Source organism: Canis aureus, chromosome 15 (assembly GCF_053574225.1).
Source record: "Canis aureus isolate CA01 chromosome 15, VMU_Caureus_v.1.0, whole genome shotgun sequence".
NCBI classification, from domain to species: Eukaryota; Metazoa; Chordata; class Mammalia; order Carnivora; family Canidae; genus Canis; species Canis aureus.
This window is the reverse complement of record NC_135625.1, coordinates 64,895,237-64,917,052: the sequence shown is the minus strand read 5'-3', so window position 1 is coordinate 64,917,052 and position 21,816 is coordinate 64,895,237. Positions and strand designations below refer to the sequence as shown.

Genomic DNA, 21,816 nt, shown 5'->3' with positions numbered 1-21,816 from the left:
TTAAATCCTTTCAAAGGAAAGGACTTCTGTATTTTTTCGGTTCTGTTATCAAATACTTGTTTGTACCAGGTTGAATGTAAACAGCCTGAATGAATTTATGATAAATTCAGTCTTTTTCTGTCGCTTCAGGCCATCTCACACAGCTCTATTTTCCACTTTGCATACTGTAACAAAACTGAGAAATACACAAACAGGACACTCACCAGTGAGAACAGAATGAACAACTGTGATTGCTGATTGCCTAAGATGAACAGTACCTCTGCACTGGGCAACTCAGGTTGCATATCTGAGATCTGGGGCGGGGGCGGGGGTGGTGTTTCTTAACCTTCTCTGAAGAATACTGTGAGGGCAACTCATGAAACCTTCTGTTTTCGAATAGAGACTATTATAATCCAAATGAAATGAACAATTATTTCTCAAGATTCAGTTGGGGAAAGGTGTTTTATCTTTGGTAGAGTTCTTTTTTTTTTCCTTATAGGAAAAATGTCAATAATTGTTTAGAATATACGTTTTCTAGAATCTGGTTTTTAATAAATATTTTATCCCAAGGAATTAAATGATGTCTGTAGTCCAAATGGCATTTATGGTGTTTAGTTCAGAATAAAGTGCTAGGTGAGGTTGGAAACACAGACACTTTTAAAAGGAAAACATCTTTTCATGGGGCAGGGTGAGGGGCTGGTTCATTCTATTTTCATGGTTTTTAAAAGCGTCTTTGGCTCATTTGCCAACCAGGAGAGAAGAATTCTGAAAATGTTTCTTCCAAGTTTTGTTTGTAAACAATTGAATGCAGAGAATCATATAATTACTCAGCGAACAATCTCTCATGGTTTAACTCAGGCATATTTCCTAAATTCATGAGGACAGATCTATAACTCCTCTCAGAAGCTGTTGTTTCTTATAAGACAATTCCCTATTCTTTATAACCATACACAATACTATTAGTCCTGCAGTGGTAGAAAATAGGTTTTAATTGCATAACCTTATAAAGTGCTTCCTAAAAGTTAGGTTTTAAGGGTTGAATTGAATCACTCTAAAATTTCTATGTTGAAGATTACCCAGCCCCACCTCCCCCAGAACCTCAGAATGTTCTTATTTGAAAATAAGGTCATTGCATGAGGTAATTAAGTAATTAAGGTGAGGTCATCACTGGGGGAGATTAGGCCCTTAATCCAATATGACTGGTAACCTTACAAAAATAATGGTATGGTGTATATGATATGCCATTATACACATGTTTAGCACATTACAGTTAAAATGTGGTGGTCAGCAAGTTTCTTGCTCACCGTGAGAGAAATTGCTGAGGTGAGCCATGGTGATGAAGAGCATGGTGGTGAAGATGTCTTTAGTTTAGCCCACGATTCCAATCCTAGCTCTACTGTTCATGGAACTCATGTGCTCCAGGGAGTGTGCTACCTTTTCTACTCCTTAACTTTTCCATGTATAGGGTGGGCTTAATAATAACAATAATCTATGTCATCACATTTAAGTTGTTTGGAGATTAAATTAGATACAGCATATCAAATACCAAACGACCCTTCAACAAATGCTTGTTGGCCTTTACTATTTATTAATTGGTGCAGGTAGCTTTCTAGACTTCTCTGCTAAATCACAGGACAGTTTTTGTAGACTTCACTACAGCTGCATCTTAATATGAAGATAAACCATTCAAATGGCAATAACTGTAGACCTACTGTCTCATTAAAATACATCAGTGAAATTCATGGGAGAAACACAGATGTTTATCTCAAATAATCTTTTCATTTGGAAGCATGATAGAAATTTTCTAGAAGTAGAAGTCTATACTTTACTCCTGCCCTACACTCCTGAAAAGTCACTGATGGTAACTGAGTAAACCGTTCAGACAGTCTATCAACATGACATCTTTTTTTGCCAGCATGATAATACAGCCTATAATTAAGCTAGTTTATTCAGGCAATCCAAATTTATTTGCCAAGACATTTTAACATTCTATTAGATCTTTCTCAAAGTCGACATTGACTAAATTAGTTCCTCGGAAAAATTGGCCATACAAGTGACAAACAAATTGGCCATACAAGTGACAGATACCGTCACAGTCATCAGAGGCACATGTATACTGAGAGCTGCCCAAGCTGACCAGGCTTTACATACAGTTATTGTCCGCATAATTAGATTTCAATATTTTTGAAGATAGGCCTATCGACTACTCACTTAAGGTCTTGAAGCCACTTTTAATATAGTGTTGTATAGTGATTAAAGATTATAGTAACAATAATACTGATAATTAGGAGGAGGTGAGATGAGAGGAAGATAAGATGAGCCTATATTTATGGTGCACTGTTCCAAGCAATTGGATTAATTTATCTAAGTCTCAGAAAAACCCATAAGTTAGATACTCTTCTACCCTTAGTAGCTAAGGCAACTAAGGCCTATAAAAGGTTGGTTAACATGGTTAAATATTCACTATTACTAAGTGCTGGAGCAGATTATATAAAGCCCAGCTCTAGAGCCCATGCTCTCTTGTTCTATAAATCTTGTGCATACAATCAAATTGTTTTCATTTAGTCAAAATATGCAAGTGGTCATTATAATAACGATGCTTCTTGACACATCAAAAATAGGTATTTGGATCCCTATTGAGTACTGGGGTCAGTATAATTGGATTTGCAGGTCAAAATTTAAGTAATATCATATCTCTTAGCTTCAGCCCATTTATCTCCAGAATGGGGTACTTCAGTTCAATTGTACACTCTGAAGCGTCTATTATGTGCTTGGCAGTGTGAACTCTGTATTATGAGCATTACAGAGAGGTGCCCGAGAAGACAGTGATGCTCTCTCAAAGTTGGATATTTACATGATATAATTTAAACATTACTGGTCTAATCCTTAAGATTTTTGAATCTTATCTTTTTTTAAGATTTTTGAATTTTAAAGAAAGCTTAGATTTTTGTTCGTAATAAGAAAATTGAGAAAGACATGATTATGTAGAGTGTTTCACTATCCATTCCTACCTGTTTCAGTAGAAGACTCATCTGCTTCTCTTCTATACATCACCAGTTTCCTACCTACTTAGCCAACAATACTTAGGAACTCAAGAAGCCTTTGTTGACCATGACCCTCAACCACTCTGAATGAGGCATTTGTGTGTGTGTGTGTGTGTGTGTGTGTGTGTTTCTAGAACAACCTGTGCAAATCTTTTTCCATTAGGACACATGTAGTCATAAAATAAAATTAAAATAAAATTATAAATTTATATGCTTAGCACAACTGCTAGGTTTTTCACCCCTAGAAGGTTGTGACTGTGTTTAGTTTATCTCTGACCGTCAATAAGTAGTAGGTGTTCAGTAAGTGACTTTTCACCAAAGCTTATGTTCTCATGGTAAGTCTGCTTGCAGTTTGCACTGCAAATTCTACTTCTAAGTCTGCCTTCTGGTTGGGAGACCCTGGGGCTAATTCTAATCCTTCCTCACCACGAGCTCCTCAAATATGAAAAACAACACACTCTTTCTTTAACATGTATATGAATCACCTGTGGATATTGTTAAGCTGTATATTCTGATTTTAAAGACAGGAGGTGGGCCCCTGAGATTCTGCATTTCTAATTAGGTCCCAGATGATGCTGTTGCTGCTGATCCAAGACATACTTTGGGAAGCTGGCATTCAGAGTGGTGTCTCATTCTCCCCGGCTTTCCACTTTCATGGCCTAGCAGTATAATCTGTTTTAGCTAATACTTACCAGCCTGTTTTGTAGTCTCCTTATTATACTCTTTTGAGTTACCCCAAGAAGATATGGAAGACTGTAGACAGTTATTTTCCTTGATTTCCAGAGTTAATAAAAGTGAATTTATCAAACTAAGTCTAAGGAAAGCATTGTAGCTATATTTCCACTGAAAGTTTAATTAAAAAAATGTTATCTGAAAGAACTGCCTAGGAGCACCTGAGTGGTTCAGTGGGTTAAGCATCTACCTTCGGCTCAGGTCAGGATCCCGGGGTCCTGGGATCAATCCATGGCTGGCTCCCTACTCAGTAGGGAGTCTGCTTCTCCCTCTCCCTTTGCCCTCCCCGTCCCCGCTCGCTCGTGCTCTCTCACACACATACTCTCTCTCACTCTCTCTCTCAAGTAAATAAATAAATAAAATCTAAAAAAAAAAAAAAAAGAACCACTCAGACACAGTTTTGTACTGCGATGCATACATTCCATGTGACAATTAATAGGATCATGATCCAAATGGCATAAATTAAATTAGCATTCTCAATTATACTTAAAAATGAGTTATTAGTCATTTCAGGCTGAGAAGCACAGATGTAATACAATGCACATGCCAATATGTTAATTCAGAAAAGCTGTTATATAGTGAAAGTAACAGGCTATTTTGAATTTTCAAGGACAGATCCAATCTAATATTATAGCAATGCATCTGGAAGTCACAGATTTATATAATGCAATAATAATTGAGTGGTTAATATGTGCCAGGCATTGTCCTAAACTCTTCACATGGATTATTAATTTAATACCTATAATCTCTATTGAGGTGAAGGAAGTAAGTAGTGTTATTAGCTGCATTTTACAGGCAAGGAGATTTAAAGACAGAAAGGTTAAGAAATCTTTCAAAGTTGTACAGATGTCTGTGAAAGGTGGCCCAAATTCTAGAGCACACCAGTGAGCTGCTATTTTCACTGCCTCTCAGGGTCATGGAGCCATACAACAGCATGCTTTATGATGGTCTACTTTCCCCCATAGAGACATACTGCTATTCCTCTAACTTCTACTAAGTTCCTGCTTGAACAGAGTAGAGACATTCATCTTAAGTGATATTATTCATTATTATTATTCAAAATATTAGCAGGTACCTATCTATCTACACTTTATATAAATTTGTATTCATCGGGACTCATTCAGCCTCATGTCGCCTAAAGACAAACCCCGGTATAATAAGAAAAATATTAGTATCTCCATTATTTGTGTCCAGAGCAAAATAAAACACTTGGTGATATCATTAAGCCTAATGAGAACACTTCCTCTTTCAGATTAGTCTTAAAGCAATCAGATATACTTATAAAAATTCAGAACCAATGACTATATATATCCCATTTTAACTAATATATGGAAAATACACTACACTGTAAAGAATAACATACTGTTGGAAGAAGCCAGATCATATAAGATTATATCATCTTCCTTTACCTAACAGTGTATGCCACTATTATTAATACCATCTTACTTTTATCTTCCAGATTTTTATATTCCATTTTTACTTTTATAAAAAATGCATAATCACATTGGCTAAATGCATAATCACATTGGCTAGAATGGTTTTTACATATGTGTATATGTGTAGAATATTGAATGGCTACAAATTGACACAGGACAAAATCCTATGACCTCTTAAAATGAAAATCTCACAATACAAATGTGTATTTAGAAAGGTGATCAAAATTCACTACTAGAGGCATTATAGTATATGCAAAAGGATCTGGAATATCCACTCAACTTATTAAAATTCATGAGACTTTAAAAATATCACCCAGCCTAAGAGGGGTGTAAACAGAAAAATGTATTTCACAGAAATAAGAAGCTTATTCTAAATTCACCCGGGAAATTATTTGTTTTCCATACAAGTCCTAGAGATGTTTATCCCATTTATACAAGGGTCATTTTAGAAAGTGTTTAATGCAGGTTATTCTGATGTGTCTTATTTCTCAATAAGTTATCCATAAAATTATTTTGAATGTACCTGCCTAGTCCTTTCCCCAAATAAGTGGTTGCAGCCACAATGCATTTGCATACACAAACAAATAGGAGAAATTCCCATCTATTGGAGAAAAATATCGCATTAGTGTCGTAAGTGAAGAAAGGGATATTATCATCTGATGAAAGACACATGACCAAGCAGGAAGGATGGTTATCTTCCTTAGTTTCAAAGGCAGGAAAAAATTCTAGATTTGTTCGAAAGAATCTAAGTATACTATTGAACTGTGAAATAGTTATGTTTTACATTTATAACTGGAACAGATTTGGAAGTGATTTGGAAAATTAGTGCAACCACTACAACAAATGGTTGAAAAGTTAGGACAGAATAATCTATTCATTTTTAAACAATCTCCCCTTGCATGGCTCATTGGACACATGGCCATCATTATGGTAACAAATAATTTGTTACAAGCACCGCAAAGGCTCTTGGCATAGAGCTAGATCTCCCAGCCATGCTTTACAAGCCAGCCTGCACTGCACTGTCTACCAATGGCCTTTCCATTTGTCAACTGAAAGATATGCCAAAGGTTTGTCCACAATTCTTATTCCCATTTTAGGTCATGTTTCCTTTGCCTAAAACAGTCTCAGATATTTTAAATCATGTTAAGAGTAAACTGAGGTAGAATGTATCTGGAAAGGATAGAGGGGGACTAAACTACCTGAAGATTATTATTATAGACTATTCTCATGGAAAAGAAATACTACACAAGTTTTGTATATAAACTAGAATGCTGCTAGTTTTGTAGAATGCTTTTATACAGGCAATTGAGAACATACATGTTTCTAAATCTTCATAATTCACAAAATTTCTTTACTTACATAAGCTCATGTAAATCTCCTAAGAGGCATTATTCCCATTTTCCAGATAGGAATTGGAGGCACAGAGTGACCTCTCTAAGTTTATAAACCACACATATGAACCCAGATACTTGAGTTCAAGCTTTTAGAATACATATCTTGGCTTTCACTTACTGAACTCCTGGTTATATGCTAATCTACAAAGATGTTTTAGGAACTTTTATTATTTAGATATGAATTAGTAAGATATTTGGTTAAAAAGGAGGTCGAGAATACATATTCAAGCTATTGATTTGATGTTCAGAAAAACATGTAATCTATGTAATGTAATAATTGTAATAATAATGTAATACATTAACCTGCTATTATTTGCTTTCCAGCTTTTGTACAGGTTTCAAATTAGTAAGAAACAATGATGATTTCTGTGTGTGTATGTATGTGGAAAAAAGCGTGTAAGAGACTCGTGTTTTTAATATATCTAGCAAATTAATATTCTTTTCAATATTGCTTAGAGAATATGAACTGATATTCCTATATTCTTGATAAATATGTAAGGATGTAATTTAAATACCATAAACATGTCTGTTCTGTGGGATTCTCCATCTAATACATTCAGTGGTTACTGATCCCAGTTTGATAACTGCTTACTATTAATGAAAGGGATAAAAAATGCTTTAAAAAGTAATTAGGAATATATAAGCATTTGCTTATCATGTAATAAAAAATTTTTTAAAGGAAGAAGAAGATATACATTTACATTACAGGTAAATTTAAATTTAAAGCATGACTGGGAGATCTAATTTTAAATTTATGGTATGTTACTATCTTGCAAAACAATAATGGTATGTAAAGGAGGCATTCACTGTTAATACTTCAACTGCCTATTTTGGCTCCAAATATCTGCATTCAAAAACCAGTAATTGAATTTCCCAAGCAAAGCTAAATGCAGCCTCATAGCAAAAATCTGCTGGAATTCTTATTTAATGTAATGCTGAATGGACTTTTGATAAGAAATGCTCACACGGAATACTTTCTCCCTGTCCTAAGGATTATACTTAGGAAGCCAGAAAACACCTCAAGAGCAGTATGCAAATTAGATTTTGTGGACTATGTAAATGCATGATTTTTCAGGGGGTGGGCAATTTTACCAATCTGCACAGATTTTTCTGGTACATTAGAAAGAAAATTCTGAATAGAAGGAAATGGCATTGTGGATAAAGTATAAAGAATTCTATTATGCCACGTATTATCAGTAAGAACTGAGAAGGTTTGACTAGTTAAGCACGTTTAGCAACTCATATCTTTGAGTATGAAATATTCAAATAAACCATTCTTGAGGACTATTTTCAAGAGCCATTATCATTTCACAGTCAGATTCCAAAGTCAGATTAATGACTTTAAAATTCTGTTAAATTGTCAAAATTTCTCATTAACATGCCTTGTTCTTCACTTATTTTTAACACAGTACTCAATAGTCATAAAATAATTCATATTCTCCATATGCACATTTAATAACAATATTATCAATAAAATTAGTTATGATGTCCATCCCTCCTATAATTACATAAAAGAGTAACAATTTGCCTTTGTTAAAACCAATACTGAAGTATTTGTTTTTGTTTTGTTTTGTTTTTTTTAATTTATTTATTTATGATAGTCACACAGAGAGAGAGAGAGAGAGAGAGAGGCAGAGACATAGGCAGAGGGAGAAGCAGGCTCCATGCACCGGAAGCCCCACGTGGGATTCGATCCCGGGTCTCCAGGATCGCGCCCTGGGCCAAAGGCAGGCACTAAACCGCTGCGCCACCCAGGGATCCCCAATACTGAAGTATTTGAATTTACATTGCTTTTCATTCTTCTCAGATAATCATTTTTCCACCCATTTGGATGGATAGGGAAAACAACTTGTTAACTGTATCAACCTAAAAATTTTTGACTATCTGGAATTTCCCATGGCATGGAGGGTTGTCCATCAAACAGCTATCCAAATCTATGTCAGAAATCTCTCTTTTAAAAAAGATCTTACCAATTTTTTATTTGACAGAGAAAAAGAGAGAGAGAGCACACGAGTGGTGGGAGGGGCAGAGGGAGAGGAAGAAGCAGACTCCCTGTTGAGCAAGACTCCATCCTAGAATTCTGGCATCACAGCCTGAATCAAAGGCAGATGCTTAACCAACTGAGCCACCCAGGCACCCCCAGAAATCTTTTTTATTTAAACGTAATATATATATAACATTAAGTAGTATTTAGATTAAAAGAAAATTTAATATTTAGTTACATTTTTTCATAATCTTATGTCTGAAGTGTACTTTTTGGTCAAGATTTGTAAATGCTAAACTTCAATCACTTAGTGCACGTTAAGACATAATGAGCTATAAAGTACTCAAGAATTTTTATTTTTTAATTTTTATTTATTTGTGATAGTCACAGAGAGAGAGAGAGAGAATGAGGCAGAGACACAGGCAGAGGGAGAAGCAGGCTCCATGTACCGGGAGCCCGACGTGGGACTCGATCCCGGGTCTCCAGGATCGCGCCCTGGGCCAAAGGCAGGCGCCAAACCCCTGCGCCACCCAGGGATCCCAGTACTCAAGAATTTTTAGAAAACAACGAGTTTTATTTCTTTTAGAATACATCAAGCCAAGGGACTATCTTTTCACATTAACAAGGATTAAACCATTTCTGTCATAGGTTATTAAAGGAATGTAATCATTATGTTGTAGGCTCACTGGCATTTAAAAAAACATTTCACAGTATGTAGTTTGTGCTTCAAACTTGTTTTGATTTCTAAAATTTCATAATTGGCTCACTATAGTTTCTTCTAGAAATAATCACTCATCACATACTTATTTTTAATGAAAAATATAGGATATGAAAGGAAGAAACAAAAGGAACACCAGAATGGCAGAGAACAGTAGAAAATACATTCTTCACACCATGAGAAAAGCCTGAGAGCCCTGAATGGAGATGAAGCCTACCTTCACTGTGTGTGATTACTTCCATTGGGTGGCCTGTCTCTCCCACTGAACCCCTGGTATTTTATGTTACCCAAAGAGTCCAAGTCACCCCAGAAAATTTGAACTTTCTTAGTTCTTTGAACTTATGTCTCTATATTTTTTTCAGAATGAGCTATCCCTAATTGCTAAGTATCTGAAAAGCAAAATAAAGGCCAAAATACCTCTGTGTTGTTGTTTCGTGTGTGTGTGTGTGTATGTTTTGTGTATGTGTGTGTGTGTGTGTGTGTGTGTGTGTGTGTTTAAGATTTTATTTATTTACTCATGAGGAACAGAAAGACATGGAGGAGCAGGCTCCATGCAGGGAGCCTGATGTGGGACTCGACCCCACATCTCGGGTTTCTAGGATCACGCCCTGGGCCAAAGGCAGCGCTAAACCACTGAGCCACCCGGGCTGCCCACTTCTGTGTTTTACCAGCTATCTGTATTACAATTTAGTGCATTATGATAGGAGAGGATTTGACACTCTCAATCATAGAATTAAAACTTTACAGAAACAGAAAATGTGAAAGATGGTTTGTTGTCTGGTTTATAGCCCTCAAATCATATCACCAATATGCTAATCTGATTTTAAGTCAGAATCCACAGAGAGGGACACCTGGGTGGCTCAGAGGTTAAGTGTCTGCCTTTGGCTCAGGGCGTGATCCTGGAGTCCTGGGATTGAGTCCCTCATCGGGCTCCCTACATGGGGCCTGCTTCTCCCTCTGCCTGTGTCTCTGCCTCTCTCTGTGTGTCTCTCATGAATAAATAAATACAATCTTTCAAAAAAATAAAGAATCCACATAGAGTTGGAAAATAATGAATGTTTCACTGGAAGAATTTGTGACCTGAGCCCTAACTGTCTACTCAAAGTTGGTTGGTCTGTTTGGTCAGTCTCTTTGTCTCTGCTAAATTTTGAGGGAGGTCTTTTCTAATTTTCTAATATCTTTTTATATCTCATAATAAACTTCTTCCATGCCCACTTACCTATAGGCCAAAAACCAATCTAAAGTATGGTTCCCTATGTTGGCTGTAGATTAGGATGACCTGGGAAACTTTAAAATCCCTATGCCTAGGCTGCCCCATAGACCAACTAAACCAAATCTTTGGAGTTGTGACCAAGACAGTCATATATTTTTCTGACAATGACTCACCCAGATGTTCCCATCCTGATGATAGGGTTTCCAATTTCTCCCAGTGTCACTGTATAGCATGCGGTACTGGGTCACCCAGTCTGAGCTGCTGTATCTTCCTTGGGTTGCAATGGCACTGATCTGCTTCCGATTGCCAAAGTCAACCTGAAGCCATTGATAATGGTCACTGTCGGATGGAGACCATCCCCCAGCACCTGAAAAAGGTCACGGCAAGAGAGGAAAATGGATATTTAGAGTTGAAGTTCTATAATTGACAATGCATTATTCTACATCTTTTAATTGGCCTTAGCAGTGCAACATTCTACAGATATATTATGGGGTGTCCTTTATAGATGCCATTGGGACTTCAACTAATATTCTTCCAGCTGGGTAACATTGATACTCTAACCTCTTTATGGTGTAATTATGTGCTCATTTTCTCCTGAGCAAATGTCTTCATAATTCCTCAATTAGATCTTATTAGTACATGTCAAAGTCTAATTGGCTGAGGGTTGATCAATTTAGCATGAATTCTTCAACTAAAAATCACTAGGAAAAAGATGTAACAATCTACTAATTCCTCATGTGAGGTTTTATGTCTGAGTAGGTTATAAGTGAAACAAAAAGCAATTACATACAACTCTAAACTCTCTTTTGCTTTAAAAAGTTCAGAGCTCAGAATCCTAGCAATTCTTGAGATGAGGCCTAATCTTACAGTAAGCCCCATACTCATGAGAACTAAGGTATATAGTACTCAGGTAATGTGTTTGCTAACACTTAAGAGATATACAACCCATGCCTCTTGATAACCACATTTCTAGGAAAATAATTTCAGTTACTAAATGAAGTAAAACTTCTTTTGGTAATATAAAAATTGTTAAATAACAAAAATGCAAAAATATTTTGAGACAAGTAACATTCATATAGAACAAAATACTCTTAGTTTATAGCACTATATGAAATAACTATGATTATAAGTAAACATATTACAGAAAATGTGGCATGATGTTTAGTGCTAAGGGGCAAGATAATTTTTTGAATGAGTTTTGCTACTAATGGGAGTGAATGGTAGAAAAGTATTAAATAAATTATCAAAACATCAATATATATGCAGCACTTTGCAAATTAAAAACTTAAAAGTGACAATAAAATAATTGATTTTATGAGGACTATGATAAAAGAAGTCATTTTATAAATCATCACAGATATATCATTCATTAAGTGACGTTTACATGGTTTATTTCTGCTTTCAACTATGATAGAATATCTCTCCTGCCATAAAAAAAAATCACAAAATTACAAAATATATAAAGTTACTCTTTATAGGGATTAGACAACAGACAATACAGGATTCCTGAACCACAAGAGAAGATAAACAAATGAGGTGACCACTGACAGATGACTGACTTTTTGCCTGTTTCACTTTCTGGATTATGTGGCATGTAGAAGAGCATCCCAAACAGTACAACAGTGTCATAGAGATGGAGACATATCAAAATCAAAGCTCTGGAGGAAGCTGGAGTTTGCAGGACAAAGTACCAGGGAGGGGGCAGCTATAAAGAGAAAGACCTCTGGAAATCTGCATGGGATAACCAATGAGCCTTGGAAGTTCAAACTCTGTATGAATAGTAACCTGTGTATTTGCAGACCAAGGCTCCGCAAGACAAGGTAAAGGCCTTTATGAAATGAAAAACAACCAAAGGAAGCACAAGGCTGGAAGTAGTTTAACTTCACACTAGAGAAGATTGAGAGGAGTTGTTGAACAAGGTTAGGCATTCAGCAGACATCTCAGAAAAATTAGAATTATTTAGTCCTAAAACAAGGGCTACTCTGGGCACATCTGAATAAAGATTGGTAACAAGTCTGAAAAAAAGATCAATCTGACCTACAAATAGATTAACTCCTTGCTCAGACAAAACTCAACACTTCATTAAAGGATGCCATGAAAGTTCAGAAGATCAACAACAAAGCATCCATAATGTCTAGTATAATTTAAAAAAAATATTAGACATTTGAGAGAGCAAGAAAAAATAACTTAAACAAGAGAAAAGTCAATCAATAGAAATAGATTGTAAATAACAGAGTTGATGAAATTAGCTAACCAGGACTTTAAAACTGAGCTTATAAATTAATTATATTCTTTCAAATAAAATATATAAATGTTGAAGGAATGATATATTAAGGAAGAAAAGATACAACCAAAGAGAACAAAATGGAAGTTTTGTTCTATATATGGTTGGGGTTGGGGGTGAGAGGGAGAGGGAGAGGAGAATCTTAAGCAGGCTCCACACTAGCCATGGAGCCTGATTCAGGGCCCAATCCCACAACCCTGAGATCATGATCTGAGGCGAAATCAAGAGTTGGACACTTAAACAACTGAGCTGCCCAGGTGTCCCTCTGAATTATTTTTATATCTGAAATAAAACTTGCACTGGATGGATTTAGCTGCAGATTAGAAACTGAGAAGACATTCTCAGTGTACTTGAATACAAGGCCATATAAACCATTCAAATGGAAGCTCAGAGGGGATAAAATGTTTAAAAATGAACAGTGCGGGGGATTCCTGGGTGGCTCAGCAGTTTAGCACCTGCCTTCAGCCCAGGGCATGATCCTGGAATCCTGGGATCAAGTCCCGCATCAGGCTCCCTGCAAGGAGCCTGTTTCTCTATCTGTGTCTCTGCCTCTCTCTCATTCTCTCATAAATAAAGTCTTTTAAAAAAATGAACAGTGCTTCAGTAGACTGCAGGATACTATTAAGTGTCCCAACAATCATGCAAGCAGAGAATTAAAAGCAGAGAAGGTAGACATTGGGAGGAGACAAAAATACGTTTTAAAAAATATTTTATTTATTTACTTTAGAGAAAGAGAGCTCACAGTGGGGGTGGGACAGAGGGGGATGGGCAGAGGGAGAGAGAGAAAATCCTAGGCAGATTCTCCACTGAGCTAGGAGCCCAATGTTGAGATGGGTCCCAGGACCAGGAGATTGTGACCTGAGCTGAAACCAAGAGTCAGATTCTCCAATTACTGAGCCACCCAGTTGCCCCTATTTTTTTTTTAAGTGGGCTTCATGCCCAGCGTGGATCCTAATACAGGACTTGAACTCCCAACCCTGAGATCAAGACCTGATCTGAGATCAAGGGCCAGACATTTAACCCACTGAACAACCCAGGCACCTCTAAAAAGTACATTTGAAGAAACAGTAGTTGAAAATAGTAAACCTGATATCTTAAGGATTCAGTGACATGTAATCAGGATAAATACAAAGAAAAACACACCAAGTGTCATTACAATCAATTGGTAAAAAATAATGCTAAAGAGAAAAATCTCAAAAGTACCCAGAGGCCAATAACAGCTTAGCAAAAAGGATACAAGGCAAAAGACAACAGAATGACATCTGAAATAAGTCAATCAGGGAAGGACAAACATTATATGGTCTCATTCATTTGGGAAATATAAAAAATAGTGAAAGGGAATAAAGGGGAAAGGAGAATAAATGAGTGGGAAGTATCAGAGAGGGAGACAGAATATGAGAGACTCCTAACTCTGGGAAACGAACAAGGGGTGGTGAAAAGGGAGGTGGGCGGAGGGTGGGGATGACTGGTGACGGGCACTGAGGGGGGCACTTGATGGGATGAGCACTGGGTGTTATGCTATATGTTGGCAAATTGAACTCCAATTAAAAATAAAAAAAAAGAATGACATCTGATAGGATGAAAGGAAAGGAAAAAACAAATGTGTCAATCTAAAATTCCATATCCAGCAAATATATCCCTTACACATGAAAGTAACATGATATTTAGGGCAAAAGCTGAGAGAATTTATCTCTAAAAGGTATATACTTTAAGAAATGAAAATTTTTCAGCGTCCAGGAAAATTGACCATATTGAAACTCATTTCTACATGAAGAAATGAATGCTGGTAACGGCAAACATGTCAGTAAATATAAGATATTTTTTCATGTTTCCAAATTTCTTTAAAAGATAATTGAGTTTTTAAAACAAAAATAGTAACAATGGGTTAAAGGGTTTTATAACAGATGTCGAAGTCAAACCTACAACTACAATAGCACAAAGGACAGGGGGCAAGGAAAAAAAACATTCTGTATCGAGTTCCTTATGTTACTAGGGAATGATACAATATTATTTGAAGGTAGTAACCCTATAATCAAGGATCAGCAAGGTTTTCCTTTTTTAAAAAAGATTTTATTTATTTATTTATTTATTTATTTATTTATTTATTTATTTATTTATTTGACAGACATGGGGGAGATGGAGAGAGAGGGAGGGGGAGAAGGGGAGAGAGAGAAAGAGACAGAGCGAACAGGATGGGGGAGCTGCAGGCTGAGGAAGGGGAAGAAGCAGGCTCTCCAATGAGCAGGGAGGCAGATGTGGAGTTCAAATTCAGGACCCTGAGATCATGACCTGAGCTGAAGGCTGATGCTTAACCAACTGAGCCACCCTGGTGTCCCCAGCAAGCTTTTTCTATAAAGGGTTTGATACTAAACATTTTAGGCTTTGCAGGCCATACACCTCTGGTAGAACTACTAACATCTGACGTTATAGGATGAAGCAGCCACAGACCATGTATAAACAAGGGTGTAACATGTTCCAATAAAAGTGAGAAAGTGTAACTTCTTCAAGTATCAGTATGTCCACTGCAAGCATTACTTCCTGCAGTGGATGCCGTGATGTGCCATTCGGGTCCTCCTGTATGACAGGAGGAATGATTCCCTCAGTTATTTCAATGTTGCCAAAAGATAGTTGTTAGCTCTAATTCCTCTTGAGGAACTTCCTGAGTGAAAAATAGGCACCATATCCAAGGCCATGCCTCTTCCTGGGGTTGTGCACATGCAATGACTAGTCAACCAGGAGTTTGAAAGGGCAGTCCTCCCACCTCATCTGGGGAATACTGGCAGGTCATCACGGTCTCTAGAATTGGTGAAGCCTCCACGGAATCTATTTTGAATGGCAGCTACTCCCTCTGTCTCTTTCCACTTCATCCCATTCCTTTACTTTAGGGTCTCCATCCCTAAAGTACTAAAAAATTCCTACATCTTCTCTATCTTAGAATTTGTATCCTGGGAAATCCAATCTCCAATACCTCCTTGCAATCACTTTTCTGATAATCTGCTCACTAACAATGGGAGTTGTATCTGTGTCTGTAATCTATATGCTTTTCCCCCCCTATTGTAGTATTTAATATCCCTATAGTCATCTACCATCCACATGCCTATCTTACCTAGAATTGTATAAAATGTTAGAGGGGCTGTAGATGAACTACTCATTAACAGATTATAAAAATACTTTCTTCTCTATTAAATACATTGTTCCAAACCTAGAAGAAATTCTATAGTGAACTGTGTCGAAAGTTCTATCTATGCGTTACCCAAAACAACAAGGTGATTTGGTCATTGAAGTAAACGTGCAATTATTACAATGACCACAGAGGGTAAAATGTGAGTATTGAATTGTTTAGTGGTGAAATTAGAATATTTCTCCTCACTAGTCCTCAAAAAGAATTCCAGTATAAATTTTTTAAGTTACTCATTTTTTGCTGCTTTATAACTTTTCAATAAAGAGATGATTAGCATACAAATACTTATTCCCATTAATCTCCCTACTTTAAAAGGTAGAATTTATTGTCAACTTTAAAGGAAGCAAAATTCCAAAAGAAGGGAAAACAGAAGTTAAAAGTTATTCTTTGCGGTGAGATGTGGAGAAAATAGTGATTAACCTCAAGGGGAGGGCAAATGTCAGGCTTTCATGATGAACATGGTGGAAAGATCAATGAAAAGTTTCCTATTTCTCTTTGATCTATAAAGAAGTGTAATTTGGGGAAGTTGATTACTTTGTTCATTTGGCTTGTGAAATGTGCAGCCTCTATTGATCCAAGGATTAAGGATTATAACTTTTTCATCACAAAAACCTCAGAAAAATGGTATATAAGGGGACAGAAGTGCTCCTCAACATATTGGGAGAGGCTAAGAGGGCAAATGTGTTCTGAATGGATGTTGTGAGAGCTCGATGGAAAAAACTGCAAAGTTGAAGAGAAGATAGAGGAAGTGGAGATATTGAATAGTCATAAACTCTTGGTTTCTAAGAAGACAACACTAACTCTTTTTTGGAAATAATAGAACAAAAGTATCTGTAGATAACTAGCAAATTATTAGCATGAATTGAAAGATGTGTACTTATATAGACCTCTTATCATTTCCTAAACAGGAAGATGCTATTCCCTCCCTCTTTTTCTCTCCCTCTTCTCTTCTACTTCCCTTCATCTCTCTCTCTCTTTCTCTTTTTTTCCCTCTCTCACATGCATACACTCCGTGTGTGTGTGTGTGTGTGTGTGTGTGTGTGTGAATTATAAAGATACATACTGTTTATATTCTAGTGCCTCAGTCTACTGGGGTTGAGTGATAAATTATAATAGAGAAGCTGGAGAAATGGATAAAACTAGACTTCTAAACTTAGTGAAAGCTTATAATTATGTGGCCATTTCTGATTTGTAATTTATAAATCAGTACCTCTGAGAGAAAAGAAAAACTTAGTAGGTGGTTCAAGAGAGGGCTTGAAATTTCTTTTCTAGTGATAAATGGCTCCTGCATAAACATCATGCCCAAGTGGGTGGTTGTAATACTACTAGAGATTATAAACCTAGATTCTAATTTAAAAGAAAAAGGGAGAAATTTTTTTCAATTAAGTATAGAACTACCTTTAATAACTGGTTGAAAAATATGTATCAGATGAAAAGAATAAATTGAAAAGGAGACTTGCAGGCAAGATAATATTATGAGTTCAGGCTTGGAGGCCTCCTTCTGCTCTAAATATATAGTATTTTTAGATAAGATAGATAAAAAGAAAATTGAAAAGACATAGCCAGGATAAAAAATAAGATAAGCATCTCCATGCACAAGAAATGCAACCAAAATGCAAAGCAATGGACCAAAGCAGAGGCTGACTGGATTCAGGGTCTGGGAAAACACAGAGGCAGCAGGGCACCACCTCCTGGGGAATATTGGTAAAAAGAAGTCTCCCCATGTGTGTCAGGGAAAGGAAGCCTGGGTCAGGGCTGAAAATAAGACTGGCCCAGGACTAATTTGCTTGTAAAACAAGACTAAAACAGCTGCTTACTGACTTGGAAATATGGCCCAGATGAGACTGTGCCCAAAGATGTCAGAAAATGAGGGACATTTGGGTGGCGCTCCCTCTCTCTCTCTCTCTCTCTCTCTCTCTCAAACAAACAAACAAACAAACAAATTTTTTTTTTTTTTAAAAAAGGAAGTTAGAAAACAGGTACATATGAGCTCGGCACCAAGACTTGGTGAGTGGACCATGATTCTCTAGTTAGACCACCAGACAAAGGCACAAGGTAATCCATGTAAGATGTGGCTCTGGACTGCGGATGTGGTATGCTGAATAGAGAAAGTCACAAAACTATAAGGCAGAAAAGGAGGTGAGAGACACAGAGCCAGAAATTTGAAATCACAGGAAAGAAAACAAATGCCACAAAGTCAGCTAAGAAAATGTCAAAAGTTCATTGGAAATTAATTCCAGATGTAAGAGCCATCAAGGACCAGTGGAAATAAATATGTTTTAGGTTCTCAGAAATATAATGTATTCATTAAAAACAACAGTAATGATCAGGTGCAACCAGAGGAAATAAAGCATTTACAGACAGATACTAAAAAGAGCCAAAAAGTGATCTCAGAAATAAAAAAAAATGTAGTCATTGATAGGAAAAAGAAAACTTCATCAGAGGAAAAACCAAAAATTACATATTACCTCAGAAAGAATTGGTCAGCTGAAAGGTAATATTGAAGGATTTATACAGAAGTTAATATAGGAAAATACAAAGCAAGTTAGAATTCAAGAACTTCTGCTTTTGACCAAGATGGAGTCATAGGGATTGAATGTACTTTCCCACCTGAAACAATGAAAAAGTAGTCAAAATACAGCAAATGGCAATTTGGAAGACGTAAGATGTGAGGCAACCAAGGGCTGGGATCTCTGAGATATGGGACAACATGAAGTGAGTCATACTTCCTGGCTTCCTATCTTGAGACAAGTCTTCAGTTGAGTAATGATGAGCATACATATAGGCAGAGACCACCCAGAGCTGAGCAAAGAATCATCTGAATGGCGGAAGGTACTTCTTTCCTACAACTTACCATATGATCCTACCATCCCCCTCTTAGGTATTTTCTGAGAGAAGATAAAGCATGTGAACATAACAAAGTTCTGTGCATCATGTTCTTTTTTAAAAGATTTTATTTATTTATTAATGAGAGACACAGAGGGAGGTAGAGACACAGGCAGAGGGAGACGCAGGCTCCCATGGGGAGCTTGATGGGGGACTCGATTCTGGGACCCCAGGGTCACACTCTGAGCCGATGACAGACTCTCAACCACTGAGTCACCCAGGCATCCCTGTGCATGATGTTCTTGGCAGCTTTCCTTGTAATAGCCCAAAGCTGGAAACAACCTACATGTCCATCAATAGATGGATGAACAGAAAACCAAATGGTGTATATCCACATGGCAAAATACGGTTCAGTAATAAAAAGGAATGGACATTGATACACACTACATGGTCAATCTAAAAAATAATCTGAAGGGGCCCTGGATAAAAAAAAAAAAGTGCACCTGCTACAATTCAATTTCTATAAAAATTCTAGGAAATGTAAAGTGATATATAGGAGCAAAAGCAGATCATCAATTGCAGGAGGAAGGGAGACAAGGAGGGGGAAAGAAAAGGGTTACAAAGTGACAAAAGTGAACTTCTTGGGGTAATGGATAAATTTATTATCTTGATTCTGTGATGGTTTCATAGGTGTAACATATAAAATCATCAAACTGTATAATTTAAAGGAATGTGCATATTAGTGTGCATCAACGATACATCAGTAAATCATTAAAATTTGTAACACGGAGCATAAAGGTAGAGTTTCAGTGATAAGTCTAAAAAGTTCTAGGATAAAACAAATACATGGAATATAAACATTTGAAGAAGTAATCATTGAAATTCTTTCAAAAGAGAAAAAAACATGATTCCATGGATTTAAAAGACCCTCTGAACGCTAAAAAACATAGGTAATATAAGAGTATCATGGAAAGTGTATGATGGCGTGCAAATGAAAGCTGGTCTAAGATAATAAGACTAATGAAATGCAATATTTAAAACAAAGTTTAAGCAGACAATTGAGAATTATCTCGATTGATAAATAAAAAACTGCATCTGAAGAAGTGCAAAAAAATGCCTATAGTAAGCTCAGATTTTACTTACAGTGGGACAGAAATAGCTAGAAGATGTGGCATATGACCAATTTATAAGAGCTCGAATAGGTTTCAACTAAGTGGAGATACTTGTTGATTGGAAGCCAGGAAAGAGCGGCATGACCACTAATTAACGTCTGCTGTGAGTTAGAGAAGTGAAAATGGCAATATTATTGTCATTCGTAAGATATGGGAAAATTAATGCCTATATAATGTTAAACAAAATAGTATTAAAATACATTTTGAAACAAAACAGAAAAAAAGAAGTGATTTTGTCAGACATTATTAGAAGACAAGAAGACAGAAAGCTTTGCCTACCATTTCTAGCTTCTGAAACAAAGACAAGAGACTTCACTTCATCCTGGGAGTAGCAGAACTAATAACTGAGTAGAGGAATTACCTCCTGTAACAAGTTAGGACAGAAGCAGAGAGGCAGAGCTACTTTAACTTCTGTGAAACATTCAGCTTGTATCCCAAACGACTGGCATTTTTCATAAATGTAACCTAGCGTCTTTGAATATTTATCAAAGGAGGTGCCAGAAAAGTAAAGATAGCCCCCCCCAACACATGCACACACACACACACACACACACACACACACACACACTGCAAACAAGGGACTTAGTAAATATAGGGAAAAATTAGATAAGAAAGCTCTCCTTCAAAATCTAGCATGTGGGTTATGAGCATTTAGAAAAAAAGAAAAATGGAGGGTTGGTGATACTGGAGGTATTGGTGGGTTATAAAGATTTCCTTTTTTAAAAAAAAAAGATTTTACTTATTTATTCATGAAAGACACAGAAAGAGAGAGAATGAAAGAGGCAGAGACACAGGCAGAAGGAGAGGCAGGCCCCATGCAGGGAGCCTGATGTGGGACTCAATCCCGGGACTCCAGGATCCTGGGCCAAAGACAGGTGCTAAACCACTGAGCCACTCAGGGATTCCCAAGGATTTCCTTTTTGATCATGTCCTTGTTTAAGAGAACACAGCTAATTCCATAGATATGTGTCTAATTTGATTTTAGCAAGGTATTTGGCAATATCTCTGATAAATATAAAATATTTATATAAATATATATAAAATATATATATATTTTATAAAAATATAAAAGGGTAAAATGTGGTCTAGAAGATAACAGTTTTGGGAGCATTCAAAATTGGCTAATAATTATGCCCCAAATATGTTGATTAATGACTATGTCAACTTGACGAGAGCTCCTTAATGATGTGCCACAGGCTTTCATCCTGTATACTGTCATTTTTAATATTTTTATTATCTAAGGCTTGGAAGACATGCTTATGAAATTTGTCAATTACATAAATCTGGAAGAGAGACCTAATGGGATAACTAACTGAATTATGATGTAAAATGTTCTTGACTGACTGCAAATCTGAGCTTGTACCAGCACAATTTGCTTTACTATCAGTAATACATCAAAACGGCCCTTATGAACAAATGCATTATCAATTTCACGATTAAGGTGTATAATGCATAGAAATAAATATGCCAATTTAATTCACTTTTTGGAAAACACAGCGTCGAAATGATGGCATCTAACTTTAATACTATGTTTTCAGTACTGTGTTCAAAACATTTTTGATACGTTTTTATTAAGGCTTTACATATAAATAGAAAAATGAACAAACCACAAATATTGTATTAGGAATTAGGAATTATCACAAAATGAACACAGCTGTGTAATCACCACACAGATCTATAAAGAAATCATTGCTAGCAACCCACAGGCTCTCTGGTGTCCTTTTCCAAATGTGCTCACCTTTCTCTTCCCCAGTGAATTGCTCCAGAGATTCATCGATGGGGTTGCATTTAGCAGTATACAGTAGGTTGTAGATTGCTCATTTTCTTTCTTGTCTAATATCACACCGTATAAT

At 36.5% G+C, this 21,816-nt stretch overlaps 1 protein-coding gene and 1 long non-coding RNA gene across 4 annotated transcripts in view; one reads left to right on the top strand and one right to left on the bottom strand.

Annotated features, from left to right (window-relative positions):
- LOC144284089 (uncharacterized) overlaps positions 1 to 9,705 on the top strand; it is a 30,053-nt gene extending 20,348 nt beyond the window's left edge. The window contains exon 3 of the long non-coding RNA XR_013352530.1: positions 9,395 to 9,705. This is a non-coding gene — a long non-coding RNA (uncharacterized LOC144284089). The remainder of the gene's footprint in view (positions 1 to 9,394) is intronic.
- The window catches only part of CNTNAP2 (contactin associated protein 2), a 1,978,697-nt gene that overhangs the window by 1,331,995 nt on the left and 624,886 nt on the right, over positions 1 to 21,816 (bottom strand). For all 3 annotated transcript variants that reach the window (XM_077850275.1, XM_077850276.1, XM_077850277.1), the window contains one exon: positions 10,674 to 10,867. In XM_077850275.1, the coding sequence (XP_077706401.1) occupies positions 10,674 to 10,867 (194 nt within the window). The remainder of the gene's footprint in view (positions 1 to 10,673; positions 10,868 to 21,816) is intronic.